The 19,703-nt window shown below is 35.5% G+C and overlaps 3 protein-coding genes across 4 annotated transcripts; 2 read left to right on the forward strand and 1 right to left on the reverse strand.

Moving 5' to 3' along the window:
* Window positions 1-13: 13 nt before the first annotated feature.
* LOC100176350 (endoplasmic reticulum metallopeptidase 1-like) lies at window positions 14-10,898 on the reverse strand. 2 transcript variants are annotated; one of them, XM_026835559.1, is made up of 17 exons: window positions 10,755-10,898; window positions 10,621-10,697; window positions 10,366-10,552; window positions 9,598-9,754; window positions 9,062-9,209; window positions 8,664-8,833; window positions 8,073-8,254; window positions 7,669-7,790; window positions 6,471-6,683; window positions 5,649-5,902; window positions 5,273-5,453; window positions 4,601-4,829; window positions 3,967-4,084; window positions 3,115-3,259; window positions 2,654-2,803; window positions 2,182-2,358; window positions 14-1,632 (listed from the first exon to the last, which is right to left on the reverse strand). In XM_026835559.1, the coding sequence occupies exons 2-17, from the start codon at window positions 10,691-10,693 to the stop codon at window positions 1,334-1,336; spliced, it is 2,805 nt and encodes a 934-aa protein (XP_026691360.1). In that variant the 5' UTR covers window positions 10,694-10,697; window positions 10,755-10,898; the 3' UTR covers window positions 14-1,333. The 2 variants fall into 2 exon arrangements, with proteins under 2 accessions (XP_026691360.1, XP_018668331.1); XM_018812786.2 differs by having other exon boundaries at window positions 10,621-10,898.
* Window positions 10,899-11,273: 375 nt separating this feature from the next.
* LOC100186567 (WD repeat-containing protein 7) lies at window positions 11,274-17,853 on the forward strand. The gene is made up of 8 exons (XM_002123952.5): window positions 11,274-13,260; window positions 13,422-13,694; window positions 13,949-14,188; window positions 14,452-14,664; window positions 15,367-15,485; window positions 15,899-16,178; window positions 16,381-17,313; window positions 17,387-17,853. The coding sequence occupies exons 1-8, from the start codon at window positions 11,287-11,289 to the stop codon at window positions 17,552-17,554; spliced, it is 4,200 nt and encodes a 1,399-aa protein (XP_002123988.2). The 5' UTR covers window positions 11,274-11,286; the 3' UTR covers window positions 17,555-17,853.
* A 589-nt stretch (window positions 17,854-18,442) lies between these two features.
* LOC113474452 lies at window positions 18,443-19,385 on the forward strand. Its single transcript, XM_026835594.1, has 2 exons — window positions 18,443-18,524; window positions 18,893-19,385. The coding sequence occupies exon 2, from the start codon at window positions 18,923-18,925 to the stop codon at window positions 19,307-19,309; it is 387 nt and encodes a 128-aa protein (XP_026691395.1). The 5' UTR covers window positions 18,443-18,524; window positions 18,893-18,922; the 3' UTR covers window positions 19,310-19,385.
* The last annotated feature ends 318 nt before the right edge of the window (window positions 19,386-19,703 follow it).

Genomic DNA, 19,703 nt, shown 5'->3' on the forward strand with positions numbered 1-19,703 from the left:
AGGAAGAATACCAGGTTACGAATGCTGCATACAGTAATCATTTAACTAAACACAAAAGAAAACAGAATATGGAAATTATTAATTTGCGTTGTGAATAGAAAACTACAGTTAAAATAGAAGTTCTCAAACTTTAAATTCCACCAGTACATCTAGAAAATGCTATATCCACCCTTTTGAAAAAATTAAAATAGGAATGTGGTATAATTGTTAAAAGAAAAACAATAAAAATATTGTTGTGAAAAACTAAAAAAAACTTGGTCGTAATGTAATTGTACCAACAGTGATTTTTATACCAAATTTGTAAAAAAAGACACCGGAAAAGTACAATATTTTAGACAAAAAACAGTTAACATAGTAGGTAGAATAGTCCAAGTACAGTTATCTATGATATTGAAGGCTACGGATTTGAATACAAATAACACTTAATTCGATTTAAACAAAAAGCATAGCTGTATTGGTGGAGATTGCATATCACGCATGGAACAAATTCACATGTGTTTTTTTGGGAAATTTTGCCAAATGACCAAAATCGGCCTGCAGTGCAATTTCAATTGGAAATGGACCTAGTGCGGTCTTTTTGTCAGTCACTACTTTAGTGCATTTTGCATGTCCATGAAGATTTTTGCTCTGATTGGTGTAGCACTCTTGTTGCACAAAAGTCAAATTAAAAACTGGTAAAACGTTTGTGCCACTCTTGTGCAAAATTAAGGGCTTTAATAAACCTTAATAGTTTACAATGTGAATGTAGTATTAGCTTGTCTATTACTAAAAAACTTATGGCCAGTAAAATAGGAACCTTGTGGGTTATAAAGTGAATAGGAACACATCATTTGATGAATTACAATGAAACAAGTGCAGTTTTGCATTTTTAAAGAAATTCACAAAAAAAACAATTTGATTGGAACCGTTAAATACTTCAGAAGGGCAAAGTATGATTTTACGACATAATCTGATTAGTGAATTCTTATACACTGCATACAAGGTGTTACTACCAATTATGTAATGTTTAAATTTCTGTCATATAATTATGTATAAATATGTAACTTATGACAAGAAATCAAATTTTAAACAGTATATGACAAGCAAACCATAGGGTTGCCAGACTTTAATAAATGTTATGGTGACAGTAAATTAATTTGAAAAACTTTCCACTAAATTCACACTTTAATAAAAAATAGAACACAATGAAGGACCTAATTTAAACTGATTAAATGAAAACAAATTAAATATCACACACACACACACAAACATAAATAAGAAATTACATAGCTTACACTTGAATACATACTTGATTATTTCATACCTAGAACTTGAGTAAATAAGTCAAAAATAACTAAAACAAATAACTCTTATACAGAGACACCCATGCCATGGGCGTCACCCAGTCATGCAAATCGGACATAATTTCTTTCAACTCAGGTGTTTGTCCTGGCACTGGAATATTGCGATCTTTCGAGTAGTATTGTCCGCTATGAGCGATTTCTAAACTAGGCAGGTCTCTTCTACCACTTGGGTGAGGTAAAGAGCTGTCTTCGGTGATCGTGAGTTCCAGCCACGGTTTCCATGGTAAAGGGTCAAGACCAGAACCAAAGTAGATGAAATACCAATCAGTGTAATAATATGAGCTTCCACCTGGTGAAAGAGATTATTTATCTATTGTGTGTGTTTGGGCAGTACATCATATTCTAATAGAGCTTACACAGTATGTCAAAAAACTAGGGATTTAGTCAAGAAAATAATGGTAGTGTGCAGCCCTGGCTGAGAAACTAAATAAACCAACTGCCAGTTTTCAAAACACGAAGTGGATTTTTTATTTATATATAACATAAAATTCATATACCTAAGCTTTGTGCTAAAGAAATTGTGTGTAAAAAACTATGGATATTATATTCTAATGACAAGGAGCTATAGCTGCAGTAGTGTGGTGGTATTAGCCACGCATACTTGCAATGATAGCGATAAAGTAAAAAAAGTAAAAAGGTTGCTAAAGCAAAGCTTTAGATAAAAGTTTGTTAAAATTGTGATATATATTGCTATACAAACCTTCATGAGTTGTGATGAGAACTTTTTCTTATTTTAAAACTTATTTTCAGTAGGATAAACAATATCTTACAATTAGCAAAAATCTGATGATTTTTTTATATTAACTACACCATGCATTAAATATTCAATTAACATTACCTGGGCTTTGCGCTGAAGGAGTTGTCCTTCCAAGTGAAATGTCATCATCAATTGACCAACTTGTAAGCTTAGCATGTGTTCTGTGTGTGGACAGTGGAGCAAATTGGAGTGCCATGTGATCGGGGCCAGTGATTACGAAGTTGTAACGTCGCGTGTATGTCCGTGTGGTGGAATTTTCTGGAAAAAATGAAAAATGGTATTGTTTTTTTGGGAGGGGAAAAAAAAAATTGAAAAAAATTGCTGACTTTAATAAGTACTGTCTTGGGCACAAATCTTTTGTTGAACAATTACATGTTTTCCTTTTAATTTAAGCAATTGAGCTATTTCATTAAACATTTTCAAGGAAACTTTAAAAACATTTTTTTTAAATTCTATGATCTTAAGTAACATAATAAATATTAGGAATACGTGACCTCAGGCTTAGGTTGACACACTTTTTTCTATCACAATATTAATGACTTTATCAAATTACCTGATAGGATATTAACAGTGTTGCTTGTAAGTTGAAATGTCATTGGATATTGGTTGGTAATATCATCAGATGGTGGAGGTGAAATAACGTAACGAGATTTTATCACAAGTTTATGACATGGAATCGCCCATGGGGATTCACAAAACAAACCTGTAAAATTTGATTGAATGAATTTAACTTATTTTTCTGTCATAATTTTTTTTGTATATAGTAGGGTGGGGAAAGATGGAACACCCTTAGCATGTAATATTCAAATATCTTGATCGTGTTTAAACGAATAACAATAGTCTGTGGGAGTCTTGATGTTAAGGTTTTATAATTTTGTTGAATGTTCTTTGTTTACCACCAAATGCGACAACAACAGAACGTAAAGGTGTCTCATATTTCCCCACCGTACTTTATATATTAAATGTTAACATTACTGTTGGCTAGAAAAAAAGAAGTTAAAATATGACCAATACCTGAGCAAGGTTTGGTTGGTGTGTTCTGTATTGCTTTAGAACCGATATCATATGAGAAGCAAGGATAGTCGAGACAGTTTGTCCAAACACCACTGTCTGTTCTTGTGACTTCTCCGTGCATATTGTGAAACTCGCGCGCTGTGTGCTGCATGTGTCAAAAGGGTTTTAGTTCATTGTTAGTTAAAAAGTGGCAGCATGTGTTAAAAGTTTGTGCATAAGGTGTAAAATGTGTGCTATGTGTGTCATAATGTGCGCTGAATGTGTCGAAAGGTTCATAACCAGTTAACAAAGGTGACTTTTTGTGTGCTGTGTGCTGCATGTGTAAAATGTGCACTGTATGTGTCAAAATGTGATGTGTACACTAAAGATCATAGCCAGTTAACAAAACAGCCCTTTCCCAAAAAGCAGGAAAAAAGTATAAAAAGTACGAAAAATACATATTTCTGAAAACTATTGGATAACTCAATATTTAATGCACTAACTTTAAACATGCTCTTTTACACTTGCACTGTATATTATAATGATGGAAAACTACTTAGAACTTACACAAAATATTTAAAACAAAAAGGAATTATACAAAATATTCAAACTAAATCTTTGATATTGAACAAATATATAAATAATTGTATTTCTACATATATGCTGTTGTGTTATAGTATAGTTAGATTTGATGTAAAATAATAATAACTTTCATTTGTCTTTTCGATTACGGTAACAAAGATTTAGAAATATTCTAAACGAAAAGACAGGATTTATCGATAAAACAACAGTTGTTAAAACATGCTTACATTTAAAACATATTTACGTTTAATTAAAAGAAAATAAGCGTGGTCGCTACAAAATGCTATTTACCTGTAAAAAGAGTCGCTTTGGCGTCGGTTCTGTAGCTGAGTATGAATATGGGAAGCCATAGGGTGATATGGCTGCCATTATTGATAACACAGAAGATAAAAGCAACATATAAATGAACCTGTGTAGTTGCATCGTTATTGGAAATATGTTGGCTTCTGATGCATTAGCGTTTAATAGGTTTAGAATTTGTATGATAAATGTGTAATGGAATACAAACAGTTGTTCATATGTGTTTGTAGATAATTTAAATACTGCTGACTTTATAAACAATAAAGTATTATAGAAGACAAATTTCTTTTTATAAAAATTCTAACAATTATAAAAACAAAGCAAGTTTATTCATGTATGTTTTGAAATTGAAACAAGAATTTAGGAGTTAAATGAAAAAAAACAGGAATTTTTAAAAAAAAAACTTTAAAGAAACTAACAGTACAGTAGTAGACCATTTTTACTTGTGCTTTATAGGAAATTTTGTATTTTCAATACTACTGAACTTATGACCCAAAAAAGGAGAAATTTAATAAGGTTATACTGATACACAGTCTATAACCCGAACAAGAAATAAAATATAATTATAAGTGTGACACCTATATTGATTAGTGTGACAAATAAAATATATTCATTAGTGACTTACATTTTCATTGATGATGTGACATAGAAGAGGTTTGAAGAGAATGAAAAAGTGAGGCAGAGGGTGAACGCCACCAGGAACCCAATCACTAGGTCCGGAGGAACCACATTGCCTAATCTTCCGCACAGCGGGATGAACAACTCCATGATGAGGAAGGAGTGAGAGAGCATGATGATAGAGGGAAGGGAGGAGGAGAGAAGATGGAGGATGACCTTGGAGGTTCCTCTGGTATCTAGAGTGGATTAAACAAGTTTGAAGAGTTTTTTGGGAATTCATTCGCAGTTTTCAAGGGAATTCATTCGCAACAATGTTATGAGTTATAACTATTACTTTATTTATAATAAAAAATAAAAAAAATTCATAGCAATTGAATACGATCTTGGAGATTTATTTGGTATCTGTAGTGATTTAAACAAGTTTGAGAAGGTTTTTAAAAGTAAATTAGCAATTAAAGATAATAAACAGTAAAAAAACAATTATGAAATATATTAAAACTACAATACAAAATTAAATTTAATTAAAATGGCATAATACATATTCCTTATCAATTACATTTCTTGACGAACGAATTTGGACATAAATAACTAACTTTAATTAGCAGTAATATAAATTTGTAATCCAATAAGTTCTCACATTTTCAGAAACAATTATCAAAAAAAAGAAATTATTTTTTACCAGGATTTGAGAAGAATCTTCGGAACCCAAAGCACCTGAGAGTTAGGAGAGACAGGAGACACACAAGGAGAATTATACTGGATAGAATTCCGGAACGATTTAAGTAGAATAAACAGGCTGACCATAGCAGTAAAGTGGAATGAAAAAAAAGTCGTTCGATTTTCCAGCAGTTTCCAACATTCTGTAAAAATGACGGAAAACAAGATTTATTTCGTTTTTTTAACTACCATTTAATACAGAACAAATTAAAATATTACATTAGATTTCTTTTAAAAATAAAGTATTTGAACATCATTAATATAGAATTTAGTTATTTTATAGAAACTCGTGAATTGCATATCCCGTTTAACACATTTTATACCATAACTTACCTTACCTGAAAAAGTTTGTTTTTAGCAAATTCATGCACACTCAGCATAGCAGCAAGTGCGGGTGGTACATAGAGGAAAACGGAAAATACTGGTTTCGAGTAGAATGACATTGTACTTCCTATGGCTGTTAAAAACACAGCCACGCATGTAACTGCTACAAAGCTGGCCACCCATGAAATAAGGTTCACTGCCAAGGCCTTGAGAAGCAGTTTTCCCCAGTGGAATGCACAGGATAGTTTGGAACTTAAATTGGTGGTCTCTAAAAAAGATAAAAAATAAATTTTATTTAAGTTCTAAAATTAAGTATGGTTAAAAATGAAGGAAAAGACAAATAATTAGTGATAGCCCATTTAAGAATAATTTATTAAATATATGATAAGGTGGCAAAAGAAGGGACACCTTTATCACATGATATCTAAGTATCTTGATCGTGTTTTAAACAATTAACACCAGTATATCATGGGAGTCGGGAGAATACGGTTTTATATTTCTTTGAATGTTCTTTGTTATGGTAATATGGGACATAAAAATAAAATAAAAAGGTCTCCCATTTCCCCCGCCCCACCATATGTTTCATTTTTTGCTGCTACCTTTTCAGTTCAAATCACTTTTGGTAGTATTGGTACCATTCATTCTACCAAATACTGAATTATAAAATATCTTTTTTTTTTAAAGGTAAACATTTTTACTTAAAATAAAAGCAAATTTAATTTAAAAAATGTAACAACTTTAAATTTACACCTAAAATGTTAAAAAAAAAATTATTTAAAAAACCTAAATACAATTTAAAATTGTCTATACTCATAAATTGTTAAAAAATCACTTACCAGCATTTTCTGTGACAAATTTAGCCAAGATGAAAAAAGTAGCTCCGCAAACAAGAAGATTAAGGAGGTAGAGCATCCGCATCGGGAGTGTGATCATGTAGACGGAAAGGATGTCCATAAAAGCGAGAGCTCCATGTCTGTATGATGATGGATCACTCAGCATGGAAGATGGAGAATTCACGAGATGACGTACTACAGCTAATATATTTTCTCCTAGAAAAAATTAAGTTTAACTGGTAATATTTTTAAAAAAATATTTAAAAAAATAGATTAGGTGAAAAAAAATAATTTGAAGTATAAAACAATTGATGGTAAAAGTACAAAATGCAAAAATTAATTATTAAATAGAAAAAAAATTAGTAGGAAAATATATATATATCGAAAATGTAAGAGCGCTGTGTTGTTTTGAGATGGCCATGGCCAATATACTGTTAATTTTACAGATTACGATAGGACTGAATTATTTGAATGGTTTATAATTGTTGAATATTTGAGTATTAAATGTATTTTGTTCATTAAATTTGAGAGTAGATCTATTGTTTGTTTAGCGTCTTGTCGCAATATCCTGTCTTTTCTCTTTGTGTGGCTCTTTGTGTGACATATTGCATGGAGTAATTCATTCGATCTATTGCATGGAGTAATTCATTTGTTTTAACCAACACTTTCCACACTCAATGTGTTAAATCCTATACCTTAAGCATTCATTCACCAACAGGATAGAGTCTATACACTACTATAGACGGATACTGAAACTGTACAATGTAACACAAACATAGAGATAAACAATATACACGCTCAGTCGTTCCTGCTTTAAAAGAACAAGAAACATTCATGGCAGTTTATTACAAAATATTACCTAAAAGTGCGATCCCTAAAACATCTGTTGCCTATCATATCCTCATGACAGGAAAAACCATTAATATCAATCAAGATAAACATTTACAGGAAATCCAATGCAACACACAGTTTGTGAACAGGTGTTGTGTTGTTCTTGGCAAAAAAAGTGTTTATATGTTGGCAAAAAAATTACTTTTTATTTGATAACAAAATTAAACTTCTATTTGATGGCGAAAAATAAATGTTTAGTTGTTACAAAAAAAAGATTTTATTTGTTAGCATTACAAACAAACAAGTTTTTCCCTTAGTTGTTGCAATTTTTTTTTTCCTTTACAAATAGGTTCAACCATCACCATCTTACCTGCTCTTTGTATGCACCCTGGTAGAATCATATCCTCATTATCATATATAGTGTGATAAACATATCCATTTTTCATATATGCCAGATCTATCCCTGGAATTTTTCCATAATCACGAAATATTCTGTGGGGAAAAGGTGGTTAAATATTCGAGTTATCACATATTTTCCAACTAGTTTAGTATATTTCTTCATAAACGTATGTTGACAAGCTGAAAAATAGTGTGAACACATAATACAATAAAGGCTTATTCTCATCTATTGAAATCACAGTTTTAAAACAACAACAAAAAAATATTTTTTGCCCATAAGCCATAACCCATAGGGTGAAGGTATTAGGAAAATTTTGACAAATGCTTTAACAAATAAATGTATATGTATATGTATACAGTATTCCTATCATCTACCTAAAGTCAGTATCTGAAGGGATGATTCCACTTTGGAAAACTTCCTGTGCCAAGACAGATCCAAAAGGATGAGGTGCATTCTGTGCCCATGCTAATGCTAACCACGGGTTGCTTGGTCCAGTCTGAAACACAATTTCTTTCCCCCCTGCCCCAGCTGCTTCAAGGTTAATAAACGCTTGCACCTGTAAAAAGGGGGTAATATAGTTGACAACATAATTGGGGCATACATTAATTTTACATTTTTTGATTTAGGGTGAATATTTTTAAATGCAGATCCATATTGTCATAGAAAAGAAACCTCATTTAGAAATGGGGCAAATGCACTAATGCAGTATACCTTGAATCTGCTAATTTGTATATTATAAAATGTAAAACTAATTTTAACGTGTAAAATTGTTGTGCTAAACATATGATGTCACCTTTTTCCCAAAAATTGGTATGACTTCACCCTATGCATCTGAAATGTCTATAGAATACATAACATAAGTATATATAATATACACACGAGTTTAGGATAGTGCAGTTAAACCATTCAATAAGCAGATTCTAGTAGTACATGCACATAATAACTGTTATTGATTGTACAGGCACCTCTTTTGCCCATGGATGTTGAGTTATGAATCCATGAGAGGCTTGCAACACATTCTCCTCTGCTCCATTGAAGAGAAAAATTATTGAATGTTGTAACTCTTCCTTACTCCTTGACATTGCCCGCATCACTTCAAGAAGGACGGAGCACGCAACTGCATCATCACTTGCTCCTGGAAGATGAAAAATGATCAAACATTGCAAATTTAAAAATTTATATATTACATGGAAAATTTGGAATTATGAATAAAAAAATACATTAGTTGGCAAAAAAACTGAAACGCAATTACACTGCACACATTACATGCCGTATAAAGAATCGAACCCAGTATTGCAGTAAGCCTACAACGCAAGACGTTTTATCTTGTATGTATGTATTTTTTTATATTGGCAGAAATTACCTGGTCCCCCTGAAACTGAGTCAGTATGACAGTTCAGCAGTAAAGCATCTTTAGCTTGATGTTTAACTGGTGAAAGCTTGACTACTGTGTTCGTAATATTGGAGTAATAGCTTGCAAAGCCACCGAGAAAGTCTATGCTGAATGAACCCTGGGGAAGAAACAAAAAATCATATTTTAAAAAATTTTAAAAGACGTGGATTACAAAAACTTATATGCATTGGAGTGGCAGGCAATAATTAGAAAAAAACACCTCATACAGCCAAACCAAAAACGGCAGAGTGGGCCTCAAATAATCTGCACTGCATTAATCAGGAACATTTGGAATCCAAGTTATTTTAAAGAAATGCGGGGAGTTTTGAACCAGTAACCTCTAGGTTAGAGGCATGCGGTATAAAAACTGCGCTGCAGACAAAAGCAACTAAATAGTGGAAAGTGATAATATAAACTGGTTTCGCCCCTCTCACCAAATACTATATTCCATTATTCCATTTCCTGATAAAATATATATATGGTTGACAAACAAGTTGTTAGGTTACCGTGGGATGTTGTAAGCTTGTTTCAATGTTGACGTTTGGCTGTGCGTTCTGTTTAATATTTTCCACAGTCGCCAGGATGTAATTTACGGCATCTATTTCATTAGCGATGCTTCCTGCTGGTCTGTGGCCGAGACTAACTAACTCATGTAAATGGATCCTGCATAGCAACAGACATATTGTTGGTAACTGTATTCAGTCAGAGTGTTTTGCTGCTGTACTTTCAAACCCTAAAAAATTTAACTGAAATTTGCAAAATTTCACTGCTGAGAATTCCAATATACCAATATAATATTATGTTCGTGTAAATGGAACCTGCATAGCAACAGGCACACTCTTGGTAACTGTATTGAGCCAAATATGTTAGATGGAGCTTCAAAAAATGTGTAATTAAAACTTTTCCAATGGTTTTACTTCTTATACTGGCCACATAATTTATAACATTGTTTTAGATGTTTTTATAATATTATAAATGAGGAAAAAATACAAGCATAACTTCTAATTATTGTATACAATATGCCTACCTAAATAAATATAGCTTACACATAGGTAAAGAAATATTGGTGCTAGTGAAGAAACACCCCCCCCACACCTTATTTGCTAACCACTATAACCACTAACTAACCATCATCACCTAACTCCCTAACCTAGGGGTTAGTGGTTAGCAAATAAGGTGGGGGGGGGGGAGATTCTTCACTAGCACCGAAGTATTAATATTAAATCTATTAGTTGCCCAATATGTGTTGTTTAAACCAGAAACACAATTCTAACCTTGCATTTTCTTCGATAAAATCCAACTGGTGTGCTTCTGATGCCAGCTTAGATTTCGGTAAAGAATGATAAGAAAAGTTGACTATGAACAGTAAGCATAGATGAAAACCGAAGTAAATTAATGTCCACTGCTTACTTGGCACAAGGAGATCAGTGTATAATGAAGTTCCTTTTTTATGAGAAGATCCTATAAAAATGCATACAAATTTTTTTTTATTGCACACGTTAGTTTTAAGCAAATAATATAACTCTTACCTGGACCATTGTGTCGCTTTGATGTAGAATCGTCTTTTTCTCCGACAGCTCGACGTCGAACTGGATCATACATGACACTAATGCAGAATGCACTTGCAAGCTTTCTTTTAAACAGGAAATAAACAACCACTCACTTGCATTCGTCGCATGTGAAGATTCAAATGTGTAGCACGTTGACCCCCATCGTTTCATTTTTTCTTAATTTCTCTCATATGCGTTTTTTTATCGTTTCTCTCTTATGAGTTCTCCATTTGATTGACGTCTTCGGTTTTGGAAACTTTGGGGACCTCTATCACGATTTTCGTCACTTGTAATCTAGCTATTCAAAAGTTTGCCCAAATTTAAACTCTGTCCGTAGTTATACAAAGAACGTGATGCTGGAAGGAGTGTAATGTGGGGAAGTCATTAAATGAAACAAACTAGCTTAAAGATAGGGCAACACTAATTTAACGAGATCGCATGACATTATAAAGATGTAAATACAATGCAACTTGTGCAGAAAAGAATGTAGCGTACGTGACTTATAGCTAATCACTCTTACTGGTTCTGTGTTTATAATTGGTAAAGGCTACATGTTCAGGAAAAACTGTTAAGGGTTACGTTTTCATAGTATTTGACTATTTTTTAATTTATTTCACACTGTTTGTAGGTGTAGGAGAAATAGCAATGTCAAACAGCCTGATAGTCCCCATTGTTCTATGGGGCAGTACACCCCCAACCCACCGTGTATCAGCTGTCACGTTTACCCCGGACTTCCAAAATATTGTAACAGGATGCAGAGATGGCCAATTGTGTGTGTGGGATGTGATAGATGGCAACATTGCACCAAAGTTGATGATATTTGGACATTCTAGTAGCGTTGTAAGTGTCACTACTGTAAAGAATGACTTCTTAATGAAAGAAGAGAGCAAAACTCATTTTGTGAGCGCTTCACAAAAGGGAGAGGTTTGTCTGTGGGATATAACAGATGGAAGGTGCTTGGAGCAAAATAAACTGTTGGGCACGCCTACCTGCATTCTGGGCCAAAACTTTGTAATAAACAATGAACCAAAGCGGTGTGTATTGTGCTATGGTCAGTTTGCGGAGATTTTAATTTTAAGTGCGTCAACTTTAAGTACTCTGCTGAGTTTAAATTCTCGGATATACCCTGACTGGATCGCATGCGCTTGTGTGGCACCTGTACAGGCTGTTGGTGAGGAGTGTAATGTTATAGGACTTACAGTCAGTGGCATGATAAAGGTGTGGCGACTACCATCAAGCTCCTCAGCTAATGTTTTATACGAAGAAGAGTCACGACAAGTAAACTACACTAATTCAATATCAGTAAAAATTTCCCAAGGTGACTCAAAAGTGATGCTTATAATCTGCACACATGCGTGGCAGGTATGTGATTATGGAGATTGTTCACTTCTATGCTACACTGCAAGTGTACCAGGTCAACCTTGGAGTGGTGGGGACTTTGTGTCAGATAACAGTGTAGCAGTATGGTCCAAAAACGGAGTTGTTCATATATACCAACTGCCATTTTCTATCGGCCAGCAGGAGTCCTACCGCTCAAGTTTAAAGCAAAAGCAAAATCTTATACCAAAATCAATTCGTACTTTTAATATTTTTAGTTCAGAGCAACACACACTGCCACCCATAATAAAACTTTATTGCAACAAAGATACAAATAAACTGCACTTTGTAACTGGCGGGTATGATGCCTCAGTTGCAGTAAATCAAGTGAGCATTACTTTAGAAAGTGAGGTTTCAAATACCTATTCAAACTTTAAAAAGCTATGGGAAAGCTTAGACTCAAAACCACCTGGTATTATTGATCAACTTAGTCATGACCCCAAAGAACCATGCAACGTGACTGCTAGTTTATTTATTGCGCAATATTGTTACCTGTGCTGCGGAAGAGAAGACGGCTCAATCGTTATTGTCCCAGCTGCAAAAACCTGTAAATCTAACTTACTGCAAGATGAGTTTTCAAGCCGTAAGGGTTGGCCTCCACATAGAACTCTGCGTGGACACAGAGACAGAGTTACTTGCTTGCTATACCCTTACCAAGAAGCATCGAATCGCTACTCACCTGAGGTCTTGGTTTCTGGTAGTGCAGATTTCTCTGTTGTAGTGTGGGACATTATGGCTGGCACATTGCTGCATTCGTTCCACACACACGGTGGGGAAGTATATCAACTCTTAGTTCCACCTGACACCTGTAACCAGCGCATTAAACAATCTATATGTTCAGTAGGAATTGATCATTCAGTAGCATTGTTGAACCTACGAGATCGGAAATGTATTCTGCTCGCCTCAAGACACCCCTCCCCTATTGTAGCGATCAGGTGGCGTCCGGAAGAGGATTTTTTGATCATTGCTTGTTCCGACTGCTCAGTCTTTGTTTGGCAAATGGAGACTGGTCACTTGGATCGTTTTGAGCAGGGAGAGGTAGCAGCAAACATCCTCGCTGCTTGTGATGAGCAAGAAATTGGTGATACCACCAAACCACAACACTCTGTCAACATATCCCAAGCTCTGAAGCATCGGAATATAAATGCATTTAAAGCTCTTGCCCAGCAAGGTTTGAAGTCGATAATGGATGGTTTGGATGACCAGGATAAATCAGATGCAGATACAGAAGCGCGGCTTCATGTAAGTCTATTCAAATTTAATACAAATTACATATAGGGCATAATATACATATATATATAACAAACTTTTAAAACTGTATTTTTTAGAAAAACAACCAATAGTTTTTTATAACAATATCTTATATAAAAACATTCACAAAAGTATCAAAATCAATTTTACAGCTATCCAACAGTACGCACAAAGCAATGCTTGTCTCGTCACTACGTGCTAGCTCTGCCAACGACACTGACTCGCATATTGTATTTTTCAACACTGAAGCTCTTATCGCAAAACTCTTGCTCGAGCATTCTGCGAAAGCAGTTAAGAAGAGCAGGATCACAGAGAGGAGTCGGAATCCTGCATCTGCTGGGAAGAACATGATCAATAACTTGATTAAACAAGTGAAAAATCAACTTTTGGATGATGGAAGTGACCTATCTTCTTCTGAAGCCAATGTGAGTTTAACTGTACTTCAAAAATAACTAAACCCAAAATTGTTGCTGTCCCACATAAATTCCACTTGTTTAGTATGATGATTTTGCAATACAACTGACTTAACAATTTGAATATATTACAAAAGAAATTGCAAAACACAATTAAATCTTAATGTACAGTCGGGCACATTTTAACCAATTGATGAAATGTGATATTTATATGTAGTTTTTTTGTCAGTTGACCTGAATAGTTTTAGTTAAAAACTTGTTTCCAGGAGGTGCAAGCACCAAGCAGAAAGGGGAAGAAGTCTCCATCTCTTCTTCAGCTCGACTCTGCCATTGACATCGCTCAAATCATAGTCTCGTGTTTACATGCATGGGGTATGGACCCAGGTATTGATGATCTTTGTATAGAGAGACTTGGACTTCTTCTCCCAAAAACATCAATCTGCTTTGGATTGCTCTCACATGGAGGACATATGGCTCTGATGATGCCACGTAAAATAACAGGAACAGTAAGTCTACAACTTTTTTATTGGTAGCAGTATCATCTTTCCAAATACCAATCCAAAAATACGTGGTTCTGTGTCTTTGAATCTCCTATATTTACTGCACAGTGAAACAAGTGTTTTTTGTTGTTGTTGTATATTCTGTCCAAGACTTCATCCATAGTTGCTAGTTTTGGTTCCAATGGTACTAATGTATCTTATGCTATGCATCTATATGATGTATGTATGCTGAAATATAATAAATTTTGAATGCTTCTTTTCCTTCATAGCTTCAAGAAAACGAAAATGGTAAATACCACTGGGGCATTTCAAGCTCCCTTACCACCCAACACTTGACTGCAGTTATTTCACTCGCAAACACAATGATGGAACTTCCAAATGCTTCGTTTAAGTCAAAGATGAAGAGAGCAGCACATGAGACGACTGACTCCACTTCAGATGACGTCTCAAGACACAGATTAGATTCTGTTGAGCAGTCCCAGGTATAGTAATGCAACAATGAACTATAATCATGCATTTGTATTAGTGGACCACTTCTAAAAAAAAAACATTTCAAATACAAAAACCTAAATGTCAAGTCTGTACTAGCGATTCTTTTTAACTCGTTTGTAGCCTATTTTCTGTTTGTTGCCATAACAACAGTTTTTCGATATATATATATATATATACAGTCTTTTCACTTGTGTATACATTATATGTGTTTTTTTGTATTCTAAAGGGATAAATTAAAGGTATTTTAAGAAATGTGTTTTAAATAAACAGAAAAAACATAATTAAGCCAAAACATATGTATAGTAACATTACAGAAGGATTATTTCCAATTCTAGTTATTACAAACCTGAACAACAATATCAACGCAGTATTAGTGTGCATAAAACATAGGTACCCTGATTCACAAATAGGCGTGACTCACATAATAAATATTTTAAAGCATTGATTTTTGGTGTGCTGTTTCAACTACACACCCAGAGTGTTTATACAAGCATTGGTGTACATTATATATATATGTATTATATGGAAATTTTTTTTTAATCTACACATTGTGCTGTGAAAAAGTTATGCCTTTGCTCGTGTAAATATATATAAATAAATACACTTTGTCATTTTGTCGCATATTTAAAGTTGCACAATCAAATTTCAATGTAAAAAATTCTTGACTGACAGTATTTTTAACTTCCACCCAGGTGAAACAGAGTTGGTCCCTTCTTGCCACCCTACACTGTGTGTTGCTACCTGAACACATGGAAGGAGAATTCTACAAACCTCCTAAACTAGAATTTCTTGCAAGGCGATGGCAGGACAGGTTTGTATAAAAAATATTAAACAAAAATTTTCTTGGAATACAAATTGCTTGTTTAATTTCTTGCTTTCTATTGCTGTGGGCTTTTTCAAGTAATTGTGTTCTTCGCTTATTAATTGGTTTCATCACTGAGCTACAGGGCTTGTAAAGGTAACCAAAATACACCAGACTCCATTGCTGCTACAATTGTGGGGGCCTGTGTGCCATTAGGCAAGTCACTTTACGCCTACGGACCGGACGCCTACAGTCATATTGTGCAAATAACCGCCGGATGAGCTGTTTTAGAAAACAAGTGAAATATGCCTTGCATAAACAGTTTATATATTCAATTCTGTCTTTTTCTGCCTTCAATTCTGTATCAGCATATTTATTGTATTAAAACATGGCCAAAATAACAAGATACATACTCCTCTCAGGTGTCTGGAGCTAAGGGAAGCAGCTCAAGCTCTGATGCTCGCTGAGCTTCGTCAGATGGGAGCAAGTGGTCGGAGGAAAGTGGTTGAGGTATGGTCTCACCACATCCCAGATTACGTGGAGCAACAGCCTCATCCTGTTGAGATGGATCATCCTACTTCTCCCGCATCCTCTAATATGATCCCAGATGAGGTTGGGGATCGTTCAAGTCTCCATAGTGAAGATCTCATCAGTGCTCCATCACATCATACAAGACACAACACAACGAAACTATCATATGAGGTAAATGGGTTTTCTGTTCATTTTATCCTTTTTTTTTGTTCGATAAAATATAATATTTGTTGTTCATTTTTCCGTGAAATTAAGTATTTCAGAAGTTTTTTAGCAACAGTTATATTCTATTTCTTTTCAAAATAAAAGTAAAACATTGGCATTTCTCTTATACCATCCTGGGTTAATATATCATTTTCAACTTATCATCCAGGTTAGAAGAAGGCATGCAACTGCTATCGTTATTCTTGGTGTCATTGGTGCCGAGTTTGGACAAGAAATTGAACCACGGCGTAAAGTGCGAAGTAACTCTGATATCCCTGAAGGCTTTGGCCTGTGTGACTACTCTCTTGCTCGCCATACTTGCAAGGCACTTGTCTACCTTCTGCTACAACCCCCATCCTCCAAACTACCAGCTCATATACCCATACGTCGAGCTGCCATTGATCTCCTGGGCCGCGGGTTCACCGTCTGGGAGCCATACATGGAGGTATCAGCCGTCCTTCTGGGTTTGCTGGAACTTTGTGAAACATACACTCGCCACATTGCGAGCATTCAAAGCGGGCTTCCACTCAACCCAGACGCAGATTCGTGCAGGTCGGCCCACCATTCCCTATCCCTGATAGCCACGGCTCGACCTCTAACGTTCATTACCACCATAGCAAGAGAGGTAGCTCGGCACAATGCTGCAGCTGCTAACCCGCAGCACCAAGCACTCCTCGCCAGCTCTGTGCTCGTGCGAGCGAAGCCAGAAGTCCTTAGAATCATTGAGCTCCTCGCTGACAAGATGATAAGCGATGTAAACAACGTTCTTGTTGAAGTAGTGGACATTGTCCTTTTCTGTATCGACATATCTGGGCTTCGAAACTCCTTTGGTCTTTTAGAAGCCGTTCCTGCTCTGGCTAAATTCCACACTATCTCATACGACCCCCGTTCTAAGAGAATCGCGGTGGCGGCCGGCAACGGAGCGATCGTTCTGTACGACATTCGAACCTGCAAGCATCAGATCGTGCCGAGATCCGGCGGTCGAATCACGGCGCTTTGTTTCTCGCCAGAAGGAAAGTACTTGTGCGTTTACAGTGCTGATGAAAACCAACTGAGTTTTTGGATAACTGCTACCAGCTTATTCGGCATGCTGCAGTCGCAGGTAAGGTTAACCAAAAGCAATAATCAAAAGGTTCAGACGAGATGGAATATTACAATAATATCTCGTTTTTCAGGTCAAATGCATTAAGACACTCAGTCCACTCAAAATGCATAACAGCAGTGCGCAGACGAACGGAGGGATGTCCCATTCCAGATTAAACCTGTCGAAACTGGTTTGGGTGAGCAACCGAGTGGTCGTGCTTCTCACTTCTGAGGGAAGTGAACACCGTTTTCACATTTGAGTGGCTGATTCCGCTGGGTGGCGCAAGGGAGCACGAAGTGTGAAATTTCGTTAAAGCAAAGATAAATCTCGTATGGACGGTTTATCGTTCTTGCGTGAACGTCACACGTGATATTTCGTGACACGATCATATGATAGTTACATTACAGGCATCACGATGTGTTTTACTGCTTGTGATTTTCGTCTCAAATACTTTGTGCAATATTTTGTTGTATGTGTTCGTGCTATTAATTTATTGGGAACAATCTATTCAATCGCAAGCTGTGTGTTTCTCGTAATACAAAACATACATAAGGCTTATTATGTCTATTATTACGACAGTGCCATAACGAAAGAAATCAACTATTTACGATGTAAAGAATTAGCACATATAGTAGGGCGTGGGAGGACGGGACACCTTTAGCACATAATCACCAAATATCCCAATCGTGTTTTAAACAATTAACAACGGTCTATGGGATTCGCGAGAATACGGTTTTATAATTCTTTGAATGTTCTTTGTTTACTACCAAATGGGACGAGAAAATAGAATAACAGGTGTCCCAGGATTTGGTTGAAATTTTGAAATGCTTCCGTCAAACACAACAGTACAAAAACGAACAACGAAAAAACATGAGCCATTTTATATCACGGTATGATAAAACGTGTACTTTTACTGGAGGCACCAATAAGACATTGAAAGAGGTTAAATTTGGAATCGAAAGTTTAAAAGGAAAACTAAAGAACAGGCAGGGCATGGGAAATTACGATGCTGCAATAGCAAATGATTTATCTGAAAAATTGGAAGGCCTGGAGGCAACGCTAAACCCTGACTATCTTATGTCCGTCTTCGATAGATTAAAACATATTGTTCCTGATCTATGTCCCGAGTCTGAAGCAACTGAGCAACTGAGCTAGTCAGTCTATTGGGAAGTTTACAAGAGAAACAGCCGAATATCAAACCCAATAACGAAGCGTCAATTGCAGCAACGGTAATTTATTAATATTTTTAGACCTTTTTATTAAAGCCCTTATATTTGTATAGGCAATTGATATTGAAAAGGTTACTATTGGTAAACAGCTTGCTTGGGATTTGGTTAATTACTTAATTTTATGGTTGATTTGGAAATCCCTGACCGGTTTCATTTTAAATAATCTGGATGGAAAACAGGAGAATCGAGTCAGAAATCTCGTATTCGAATGACACGATCGTAAAACTGAAAAATCTTGGTGTAAACGATTATGTTGCTGGTTTTGCAAGTAACATGAAGTAACTCCTAGTCATTATTTTTGAGTCCGAACTATATGCTTACTGACTTTTGCGATTGAAAGATTAACATTTTAAATATTTTATGTTCAGGAGAATCCTGTTGGAGAAATTGTAAACATAATGAACGAAGAAGACCACAAAAACCCAATTACCGTTACGTATCTTCAAAAGCTAAACGATCCGATATCAAAGCTGATAAAACAACTCGATTCAAAAGACGACCAATCGCAATTACGAAGCAGTTGGGCCAAGTACATGATGCCTACATTTACACGAATATCTGGACAACTATGGCAAGTGGTTCTGGCGAGAGAGATGGCCAAGTTAAGAGAATTTAGCAAACATTTCAGTTTGCATCTGGTTAGACGAAAGTGGGTTCACCAGTCTGAAAGAATATATAACCAATCTCCCGACCCATACTCGTTCTATTTCTGGAATGGAGACAATATAACCAAAGATCCGTATTACACAGCTAATGAAACTCATATACCATGTAAGCAAACATAAAGACTTTATGTATCTTAATCACATATGCCCAGAACCGCATCGTCACGTCCAGTGCTCGAAAGGGTTTTCATTTTAAATGGCGCGTTCACTTGTGTGCGTATGGCACACACACTAAATATATTATTAAATGTGTATAGTAGGTTGGGGGAAGATGGGACACTTTTAGCACATAATGAATATCATGATCGTGTTCTAAACAACTAACAACGGTCTATGGGATTCGTGGGGATACGGTTTTATAATTTCTGGAATGTTCTTTATGTTTACTACCAAATGCGACGAGAAAATAGAATGAAAAGGTGTCCCATCTTCCGCCCACCATACTATATATATATCTNTTTCAGTTTTGGGTGATGTTCGTAGAATGTGTAAATGCGTATTGTAGGNGTTGCGT

This window comes from Ciona intestinalis, chromosome 8 (assembly GCF_000224145.3).
Source record: "Ciona intestinalis chromosome 8, KH, whole genome shotgun sequence".
Lineage (NCBI taxonomy): Eukaryota > Metazoa > Chordata > Ascidiacea > Phlebobranchia > Cionidae > Ciona > Ciona intestinalis.